Source organism: Odontomachus brunneus, unplaced genomic scaffold (genome assembly GCF_010583005.1).
Source record: "Odontomachus brunneus isolate Ranch 3 - 2012 unplaced genomic scaffold, Obru_v1 Obru_scaffold_069, whole genome shotgun sequence".
NCBI lineage: Eukaryota > Metazoa > Arthropoda > Insecta > Hymenoptera > Formicidae > Odontomachus > Odontomachus brunneus.
This window is the reverse complement of record NW_022639519.1, coordinates 89525-100666: the sequence shown is the minus strand read 5'-3', so window position 1 is coordinate 100666 and position 11142 is coordinate 89525. Positions and strand designations below refer to the sequence as shown.

The window sequence follows — 11142 nt, the reverse complement described above, 5'->3', positions numbered from 1 at the left end:
TATATATATATATATATATATATATATATATATATATATATATATATATATATATATATATATATGTTTTTGACTTGACACTTAACGTGACATTTGTCAATAGAGAAATCTTTTGTTCTGCTAACGGTCCTGCTAACATAAATTTCTGCTGCATCCGTTACTACTCGTTATCTTAACTTATCGCAACGACTGACGGCAGATTATGTAATTGACACATTGATATTGCTATACTGAATGCTTATCAAACTTTTTTTAACTGATTATCACATACTGTGCACGCTTTTCCGGCGATGCCTATAAAGTAAGAAATATTATTTTCAGTGCATTACTGAAAGGCTGCAGTGCAACAATGGAGAACAGCAGTTTATCAGAAACTAAGCAGAATGAAGATGAGAGAATAGTGAGCGGCAAGTCAGATAAGTTAGAAACTGAACAGAATAAATGTGATAGACTGATAAATGATAAATCAGTTAAGTTGGAAACTGAACAGAATGAAAGTGACAGGATGATAAGCAATGAACTAGATAAGTTAGAAATTGAACAGAGTGAAAGTGATAAGATGATGAGCGATGAGGCAGATAAACCAAGAGAATCAAAGCCTTTTAATACATCGTTTGATTTATACTGTGCTGTCAACAAATTAGTACCATATCCAGAGGCAGATATTATAGAATCTGTAGATTTTACATACCTTGGGTTAGAGATTACTAAGAAAAATGCTTACCTACAAAGAATGGACAAGGAGAAACGTCCTAAGACTATAGTTTGTCATGATATGAAAGGTGGTTACCTGGAAGATAGGTAATATTCAAACATATACATTTATGATCTACTGTATAAGTTAATATATGCTCAAGTTCATTGTTTGCATTATCTCTTTGGCCTATTTTTTTTGCAGATATTTCTGGGGTTCTACATCCCATGATTCTTACTTATTTTACAATTGGTATGCAATAGATACGTTTATTTACTTTAGTCATCATTTAGTAACTATCCCACCCTATGGTTGGATATGCGCAGCCCACAAACATGGTGTGAAAATATTGGGCACCATCATCACGGAAAATGATGCATCTGGACATCTGTTCTGGCAAGAAATGGTCCAATCAAACGACAAATTAAAAACATTCGCGGATTCTTTAGTAATCCTTACAAAACAATACGGATTTGATGGTTGGCTCTTGAACTTTGAGACCAATTTCCAAAATAAAGATTTTGATCTGAAATCAGTACCTAACGCAGTGGATAAGGTGCTTTATTTTGTTAAGTACCTGACTGAGACCCTTCATAAGGAAGTCGAGAACTCTGAAGTGATCTGGTATGACTGCTTAGTCAAAACAGGCTTTTTAAAGTGGCAGAATAAACTCGACGAGGAAAATAAGTAATTTATCTTTTTATCCCTCAGTTTTCTTTAAATCGTGTTTATGTTATTTACAGCGCATCGTAATGAGGTTTATTTTCTTCTCAGAGACTTCTTCATGAATTGCGACGGTATATATTTAAACTACCAATGGACAGAAAACCATCTCGAAAATACCAGTGAAATGGTGAAACAGTTACAACGTGACCATAGAGATGTTTACGTAGGATTGGACATCTTCGCGAGAGGTACTTCAGGTATTGGCAAGTTCAACTGCACACAGGTAACTATTATATTTGGTATTACTAACAAGGGACATTACTCGAGTGTCACGCCATTTTTCTTGAAACTCAACATGCACATAGCATATGACATGACATTTCATATTTGATATTTTATATCGGCCTGTTCTTTAATTTGCACAATTATTTAGACGATTGTTTATAGGTTTTGCACTTATGGATTTCAGGTTTACGGGTTTATTGGTTTTCGAGTTATGGATTTTGAGTGCATGAGTTTACATGCTTGTAGTTTTTAGGTTTATGTATTTTAGATTTACATGTTATGGGCGATATAAATATCAGTTTTTACGTACATCGCCATTTCGAGTTTTGTTTAAATAATCGTCTAAATAATTGTGCAAATTAAAAAACGGGCCGATATAAAATATCAAATATGAAATGTCATGTCATATGCTATATGCATGTTGAGTTTAAAAAAAAATGGCGTGTCATACTTGGGTATTGTCCCTTGTAAGAATTTCGTACAATCGAGATAATGCACAAATAAATGTTTCCTTATGTTTCTTCTTCATAGGCTCTGGATATGATACGGAAATATAACTTTTCCATTGCTATCTTCGCACCGGCTTGGACGCACGAGCACTTTGGACCGAAGCACTTCAATGTGGTGGACGACGTGTTTTGGTCCTTATTATTCCCACACTTACATGTGCATGTACCTATCTACGAGGATGAAGTATTCCGGTCTACTTTCTGTCGCGGCGCCGGTAGCCGCTACTATTATAATGGCCAGGTGAAATTGAGCGATTGATAAAATAGCTTGTAAAGTTAGTCGCAAGCACGATTTCAAAAATTCACGAAACGTGTTTATCTCCATTCGTATATAGGAAAATTCTTTACCAAAGAGATTGAACAACAGAAAAGGATTTTACGAACTCCGACTGCAACAGCCACAGCTCTCGGTACCCGTACGAATTTTGGATTTGAAAGCTACAACGTACGAACGTCTTATGGCAGAAAAGCCTGTGATCGATAAGAAAGACTGCATAGATAATAGAGATAATGGGAATAATATTATAATTCCGATGACACGGATAGAAGAACTGTACTTAAAAGGCTGGCATATCATCGAAGAGGACGAGAACCTTACGGACAAATCGATGGTTCTTCGAGGGAACACCTTCGAGTACTGTGAAGATTTCTCCTACGAAGGTGGCGGATGTTTGAGAATGATCACTAGAAATGAGAAACTCTATCACAGGTGAGAGGAATGTTTCTTTCGTCTAAACGACAGTTTGCATATAGTGATCCAGCAAAATATACTTATTTAATACTTTATTATTTCGTGTTTTGCAGGTTGTTCCTCGTTTACGTGAATTTCAAGCTATACATTCAGGCGAGCATTGTTTACACCAAGACTAACGATTCGACGCGTGAACCTCCCGTTCTCATCCTCGGCAGAAACAGCGCTTTGAAAGCCATCCAACCTCACAATCATTTCAGAGTAAACAGCAGATGGTGGAAATGGTAAGTTCAGCGAATTTATTAATCGGCGATAACAGCATCGCGGATCGATTCCAGTCGTCATGGTCCTGTTTTTTGCAGTATCTACTTAACGAACTTCAAGACTGTGGACGAGATCGGCGTGTTGTTCCAGAGGAACTGCGTATGCTACTTGGGTGAAGTTGCGTTGGATAAGTACGACCACGTTTTCGGTGAGTAGCAGTGTAAATCTTTAGCAGATTACGTGAACGATCGCGGAGAGCAGGCAGCCACAAGCGGCCGCGCATAGCAGGTGGATTGCGTCACGATAAAAGTATATCGCAAGGCTCTCGATCGCGTGAAGAACCGTTCCTTAGCGATCACACCCTAGGTGCCCTCCTCCTCCTCCTTCGCTTCATGGTCGCCGCTGTCGTTGTCGTCGTCGTCGATTGAGAACTGCTTGGGTGAAAGGAACACCGTTGTTCCACGATAGACCGGCCGACCGGCCGGGACACCGTTCGATCCTACGGTCGCTCGACATTCCTGCGGGCCACGTGCGAAAGCGCGGCAGTTTCACGCGCCAACGATACCGCTGGAAACAGCGAAACTGCTCGCTCGTTCGCGACGATAGTCTGCGCGTTGCCACTCAATAGCGAAGCAGACATTTCTAACGTTTCACGCGTGTCAAGCGCTCAGATGTTTCCGCTTCTGTTACAAGGATATCAGCATTCCACGGTCGATCTTCACCGGTTCGCATCGACGGATGCGCTGCTTATCGTCGCGCGGATGCGAGTTCCGTTCGGAACCCGCGGCTCCGAGACGCGGGGTCGAATCGTCGGCGTCGCGGCTCCCACGCTCGCGGCGAACGGTATTATTCGCGCTACGGAGGAGGGGAAGGAGGGCACGCAGGCGTTTGTTACTATCGACGCATTGATAGGCGCGCGTCGATTATCGTGTGCCATCTACCTGTCGAGAGATGCGACACACATATGTTCGATTGCATCGGGACTCTCCATTAGCTCGCCGGCGCTTTCTAATGCTTTGCGCAATTAACGACGCGGTAAGCTACGCAAACCGCCGCGCGTTCCACATGTGCCATCTTCGCGCTCACGAGAAGAAACTCGACGATGAGAGTGGACAATTTCTCGAGCCGCGCGATTCACGGCGAATCGATGACTTTTCCGCTCGAATTTTTGTCGCGAAAGTCACAACGCGACGACGTCTCAATCGATACACTGAGAAGAAAGAAACAGATGAATCAAAGTTGGCTGTCACCAGCCATCAAATTACGCGCAACAATAAATTGCGTTGATATAGTTGATTCAATGATTGGACCAAAAATGGTCCAATCATTGAATCAATTTATATAACTCGTCACCAGCAACTATATAATTCGTTCGATCGGTTAAACATTTGCTTAAACGAATTTCGTTCGTTCAAGCAAAGTCTCGTTAAATCAACTTTTTTCTCAGTGTAGAATGACGCCGTGGTGATTGATTCTGTGGGCAATTATCACGTAACAAATTCCAACGTGCAGTAAGAGGAAATTAGATTGTGATTTTAATTGTGTTATTTTGATCACGAGTATGGACAGAGAGAGGATTGTTTGATATTATAACAAAGGCCCGTATACTACTTCGATTAATTATAACCAACGATACGTTCGTTAGAGTTCGTTAGCAGGCGGTCTGCGAAATGGAGGAGGGCATTGAGTCGCAATCCGAGGGAATTACGTTCCCTTGTGTTATAATACGTGATTTGTAACCGTAGAGTTCGACGAGTTCATTGATATTCCTGCGGTTATCAGGTCGATCTTTTTTTTTGCGGCCTCAACGTCGCACTCTGCATCGCAAACTACGTTCTACCGTCCAACGCCGGTCTCACTTATTAATTACGTCGAGTACTCTTTGTGGAGACCACTTTCCCTCGGCGAATTCGAAGCGAACAGAACGACATTGTCGAATCGCCGATCTTTTATCCCTCTATGTGTGTTCTTCGATTTTCCGCTGTGTGCACACAGAAAAATATCATACTTCTGCTAAGAGAAACGATTTCTTTAAGTTTACTTTTCTTCTAAGTAATTATTACCTTCAATGGAGAGGGAGATAATATTTTTTGAATAATATATACTCTTAAAATATTATTAGTCTTTAAATTTGTCTTTATATTTGTCACAAATTTTTAAAAAGCTCATTATCATATACTCCGAAGAAGAATTTGTTCTTTGATTTTCCAATTTTTTCCATATGTGTGTATCTCACTCTCGTCTGTACATATGCGCAAAATTAAGTATCTAGAATAATTTCAACGAATATTTAAGTAGGTCAAATCTAGTGTTAGCAATATGAAATCGGAAATTTCTATTTGGATAAACAGCGCTGTGTGCACACAGAAAAATATGATACTTCTGCTGAGAAAAACGCTCACTCAGTCTACTTTCCCTTTAAGTACTGATTGTCTTCAACAGATAATATTTTCTTAAAGATAATCTTGAAGTATAATAATATTCTAAGATGTATTCATCATAAATCTTGGAAAAGTTCATTATCATATGCTTCAAAGAAGAATTCTCTTTACGAGAATTTTATAAGACTTCATTTATAGAATATTATGAAATTAAATTTTTAATTTAATTTAATATTCTTGATTGGAGTGCTAAATTCGCTAAGATTCAGTGTGTATTCTGCACAAATTTGATGCTTTCGTGATGGCCTTATGATAGATTTGTGGATATATAAACTTGTGAAATACTTGGGACAAGTAATTACTCGAACAAGTATTTACTCGAACGCAGTATGTAATTTTCTGTATGTAGTATTTGATATCATTGATATCTAGTACACGCAAATAGTAGACTCCAAGTGGCGTCTATCATTCTTGAAAGCGTGAATCGCGAGATATTCGAGTACCCATCAATCTTCCTCGTCTGTAACAATGTTAACACAATTATCCGTATAACGATTTGAGGCGCGCATCCGGTCGCGATAATCGGCGCGGCAATTATCGCGGGAGGATACGCGCGGAAACTTCAGGCGATCGATAAGGCGTCATTGTGTCGAGTGGGTTGCCGGGATTCGTGATATTATTTCGCAAGATCTCTCTCCCGTAGGCAGCCCGCGGATGCTTCTTCTCTCGCGGAGGCCGGTCGTTCATATTTATAAGCCGAGAGACCGACGACTCTCCTCTCTGTCGTGCATTTTTAAACGAAGCTAGACGGTGGGTGTTGAACTCTCGGTACGTTGACATAGAAATTCCTCGATGGCATCCTCATCGTCTATCAATACCTTCTTGAAAACGGCAGCGTTGCTCTTCGCGATGAGATCCTTTATCTCCGAATATACAACAGTTTAATTAATAGAAATGGTCGCGAAGAACTCGCGTCATCGTTGTATGAGGAAGAAGTTGTTGATTATGGCTTTTTTCCGAAATATTTTAATCAAAAGTTAGGTCAAACTTCTGGATGAGCCATTTGTACGTTGAGAGAAAAAGATACCTAAAAAATAGTAAATATTTATTTGGTGGGTATATATTTAATTAAATATCAATTCTCTTTTATTTAAATAGAATAAACAAATGATTTCATGAAAAACTAAAGTTTTCTTAAGGTTTTAAGAAAGTATTTTCTTATTTGTGTGAAGAATATTTTATTTTAGTAGAAGTAAACATGTTATCTCAGTGTGTACTCACCGAATCAATATTTATTATTTCTTAGATATTCTTTCCTTCAATGTAATGCCGTGGCATTTCCATTGCGAACATGATCGCATTCTAGCTATCATTAATCTGTCATTTTTTTTACATAGAGTAAAACATCTATACCAAGAGTCGAAATATCTAAAGAAGATAAGAAATATTTATTTAATGGGTACCAATAACTAATAAAATATTTAATTGTACTAATATATTTATTTTTGCATTGAGAAAAGTCTCTTTTTCGAGTGTGTGCGTGTATAAGAAAATATATATTTTTTTAAGAAACCATTTTTTATTTGAAAACATTTATTCTATTGAAACGAATTTAGATAGAGATAAAGATGTTGTATTAGTACCCACCGAATAAATTTTTTTTTTCGGTTATTTTCTCTTAGAGTGCAATTATTGACACTCTGCTTAGTCATTGACACTCTAAAACAGCTTGGTGGTTTTTGCAGCAGCATCTGTTCACAGTTTTAGTTGTAAAAATTTCTCTTGGGATTATAGAGCGCATGCAAAAAACTCAACTGTAATGCTGATCGCAAGAAAACCCAGTCTTTTCCAGAGTACCAATGACTAAAAGGGATATCAATAATTGGATATTTCACCCTACTTGCGCTTAATTATCCTCTAAGTTGTTGGGGTGTGTGAAGTCAGCATCCCAACTTAAAAATTCAATAATTCTGATTAGAATTCCAGCTTCCTTTTGAAGAGTATAGGAGCACTTTTATGTTAATTAAAAGAGTTTCAGCTGTGAAAATTAAATTGAAAAATAGAACGCTAACTTCAGTGTCGGGTGTGAAGTCAGCACTCCATTTTTTAATTACTACTTTAGTAGTAGTTAATCGTCGGGATTCTTAATGAACATAAAAGTACTCCTATACTCTTCAAGAAGAAGCTGGAGCTCTGATTGAAACAAGCCAATTCTAAAGTTGGTGTGTCAATTCCACACACCCCCATGCAGATGCAAAGGAACGATCAACCCCGACGACGTGTCAGGAAAATACACTTTCGACGACGTAATCGCCGCGGTTCAACAGCCGCGTTGTCCTCCCCGCTTCTTGGCCGTAATTCACCAAGTCGAAGAGTAGGACGGCGAACTGTCTTGCGGTCAAGCAACCGCTCGCAACGAGCGTTTTGCATTCTCGCGCAAAAGCCCCCGTCGATATCTCCGCTATCGTGACGTGAAAGTAAAACATGTTCGATCGCACGCGTGCGCATATTCGTTTGCGTTCAGATCTTTCTCGTCGGTCGCTGTCAAGCCTGATTGACGATCGTCGACAAAGAGGAGGGCAGGAGTAAAGAATTAGACAAAAAAACTAATGGAAGATGAAAGAAGGCATACCTGTTCGCGGATACGATTGGATACGTTTTCGGGGAGTGAACCCGCGCGCCTCGCGACCTTCAGCGCGAATAAGACAGCACGTTTATTTTACGTCGCATTTTTCGTCGTGGTTTAATTATACGATCACCCCGGTATCCTTGAGCCAATTGAGATTTATGTACACCGGTTTAAAATGCTGCCCGCAGCAGCAGCAGCAGCAGCAGTAGTAGTAGTAGTAGTAGTAGTAGTTGTACTATAGCAATAGTAGTCCTCGCCGATCAAAATTCACCGGAGGAACGGAGGCCGCAAGTGCGCGCGTACGGTGAAATACGCGAGGACGAGGAGTCGATCCGTGCGATTCAGTGCCAACAAGCTCCATCGCGAGCTCGCGAATGAGAAATGATTTAAAAGCAATTTTGTGATAATCGCAATATTTCATATTAAATGCACATATTGAAGAAAAATACTTGAAAATTTATTTGTGGGATATAAATTTATTTCTGTGAAGTAAAGTATATTTCTGAGAAATTAAATTTATTTCTGCGAATATAAACTTCATATCGCACAAGTAAATTTTCAAGTTCTTTTTGTGCACTGAGTAGGTTATTTTTTTATTTTCACATACCTTTTCCTCAGTGCTTTTATTCGGAATATTTTCAGAATATATCTTTCCCGTCGAATTTCGACAACAATTTATATGATTTTTTGCACAATATTTTTGATTGGATAATATCCGTGATTGGAGTCGCCTATTCCACAATTTGCAATGTTAAAAATCGCGGTCGCGCTTTAAAGAGGAACGCTTTGCGGTGGCCACAATTATTTTTTCCCTCTCCGTTATATTGCGCTCGCGAGCCACAACGAGATGCGTGGGTCGCGTCGGAGCGGTAAATGACGTTTCTCAATTAAAATCGCCGCGCCTCATTTGCGGCATCGCGCGAGACGCGCGCGCGGAACAAATCAAAGCGAGCGGCGGAATTAATTTTCCACCGCGGCCGGAGTCAATCCAGTGCACCGCCGGCCGCCACTTCCTGTTACATTCCTGCGCGAAGTCTCCGGGCAACGGGCGGCAGGACTTCGTCATTCGCGCGAAAGTAAAACGGGACCCGGCAAGTGCCATTATTACGGTCGTAACCCGATTTATCGTTACGACGTTCCCGATACCGCGCCGGCGGAAAACCCGCGGTCGTCTCGCCCGTCCGGTGTAATCGCGCCTTTAAGGACGGTCGTTCGAATAAACGTGCAAAGTGACCGTCGACGCACCGATAGCCTTCAACTATCACGAAGCGACGAGCATGACCAATTGAGAATCTCAAATTGTCCAAGTTATCGCGAGAGCCCCATTTTTCTCGTGTTATATCGCGTCGAAAGTGCATTCTTCAGAGGACACACGCAACGCCTCCTTCGCACGTCATATCCCAGAAAGGAGAGGCCGCGCGTGTTTTATATTGTTTATTTGAAATTGGCAAGACGACCAAAATTGGTCGGCGGAGGAATACAAATAATGCAATCAATTTCCAAGAGAGAAAATTCATGGTCGTCGTGAAGTAATCGATTTATTTAGACATTCGCGAATCGCGCGAAAATGAGTGCTCTATCGTCGGAGAATTGTCAAATTGTTTTATTTATTCGAGGCTCCAAGTTATTTCATTTGGAATTATCAGGATGTGTAGTCAAAAATTTCAGATTTTTTAAGCAAAATGAAATACACTGTTAAATCCGTAGTGTCAAATTATACTCAATTTGAGTTATTTTTAACCATTCCTATAAGTCGCCACTGCTTCTACTAAATATGTCGTTAATTTAACTAATGTAATGGAGTTAAATAATTTAACTTAAGAAATATATTAAATTTGACTAAAATTTAGTTTATTTTTTATGATGTGCACGTTAATGTAACCTTTGTTTTAGTAAAAAATGACTTAATATTATTTTAAATGGGTTGATTAGATGTGGTTGTTTTTTTAAACACATGTTTTGTGTTAAAATAGTAAATTTTGACACACATGATAGTTAAAAATAACTAAATATTATTTAACTCAAGAAATTGGTTTAAATTTGACCCTCAAATATTTAACAGTGTAGTTGCATTCTTATGTCGTTGTAATTTTATGAGACAATGTATGTGCCATTTTGATATATAATTATATATATATATATATATATATATATATATATATATATATATATATATATATACACATAGAGAGAGAGAGAGAGAGAGAGAGAGAGAGAGAGAGAGAGAGAAAGCTAGATAATGCTATAATTTTAATAGTCTTAATATAAATTTGGAAAGACAGGTTGGCATTAAATTAACAGTACAAACAAATTCAAATACAAATTAATTGATTGAAATTAATTGAAAACACAAAAGCGCAAGAATCATAATTTTGTGGGTTAGATCATTATTGCGTAACTATGACCAATTATTCTAATGAAAAGAGTTGAAGCAGCATTTCATGGAAGCTTTGGGATGTGAGAAAGAGCGAGACGACGCGCGCGTTTGGCGAACGACGCGGAGGAAATGGCGATGACGGCTCGTTGCTTCCCGAAGGAAGCAGGAAACGAAGACGCGTGCAAAGAAGGAAGAGGAGGACCATCGTTATTTCCGCGCGCGCGGTGCGAAATCCCGCGCTAAACGCCGCGAGCCGCGAGCTTTCTCCGTAGGTCGATAAATAAAGATGAATTATTTACGAGGGATGAAACGACCGTGACGTTTCCGCCGATTATTCCGCGATTATTCGTTCGCCGTTCCACGAAAAAGAAAAAAAAAAAGAGGAGAGAATTATTCACGCTGTATTGCGCCGCGCGTTATTTCCACCGGCGGCGCGTTGTATCTTTCGGTCACCAGCGATACTTCTTCTTGTTCGTTACCTTGTCTAATAATTTGCCAGGCACTTCTTAAACGCTCCGGGCGAATTGCTTGCGCAAACGGAACAGTTTCGTTCACGTTTCTTAATTTATCGTTGAAATCACTCACGGTCGGAGACGCAGAGAGAAAGGGAGAGAGAGAGAGAGAGAGAGAGAGAGAGAGAGAGAGA

At 39.6% G+C, this 11142-nt stretch overlaps 1 protein-coding gene across 5 annotated transcripts in view; it reads left to right on the top strand.

The window, feature by feature from the left end:
• Positions 1–11142, top strand: part of LOC116846804 — a 49232-nt gene that overhangs the window by 7433 nt on the left and 30657 nt on the right. For 2 of the 5 annotated variants that reach the window (XM_032821108.1, XM_032821109.1), the window contains exons 2-8: positions 322–801; positions 899–1381; positions 1469–1643; positions 2177–2395; positions 2490–2863; positions 2959–3129; positions 3208–3317. In XM_032821108.1, the coding sequence (XP_032676999.1) occupies positions 322–801; positions 899–1381; positions 1469–1643; positions 2177–2395; positions 2490–2863; positions 2959–3129; positions 3208–3317 (2012 nt within the window). The other 3 variants (XM_032821111.1, XM_032821112.1, XM_032821110.1) reach the window with 3 other exon arrangements.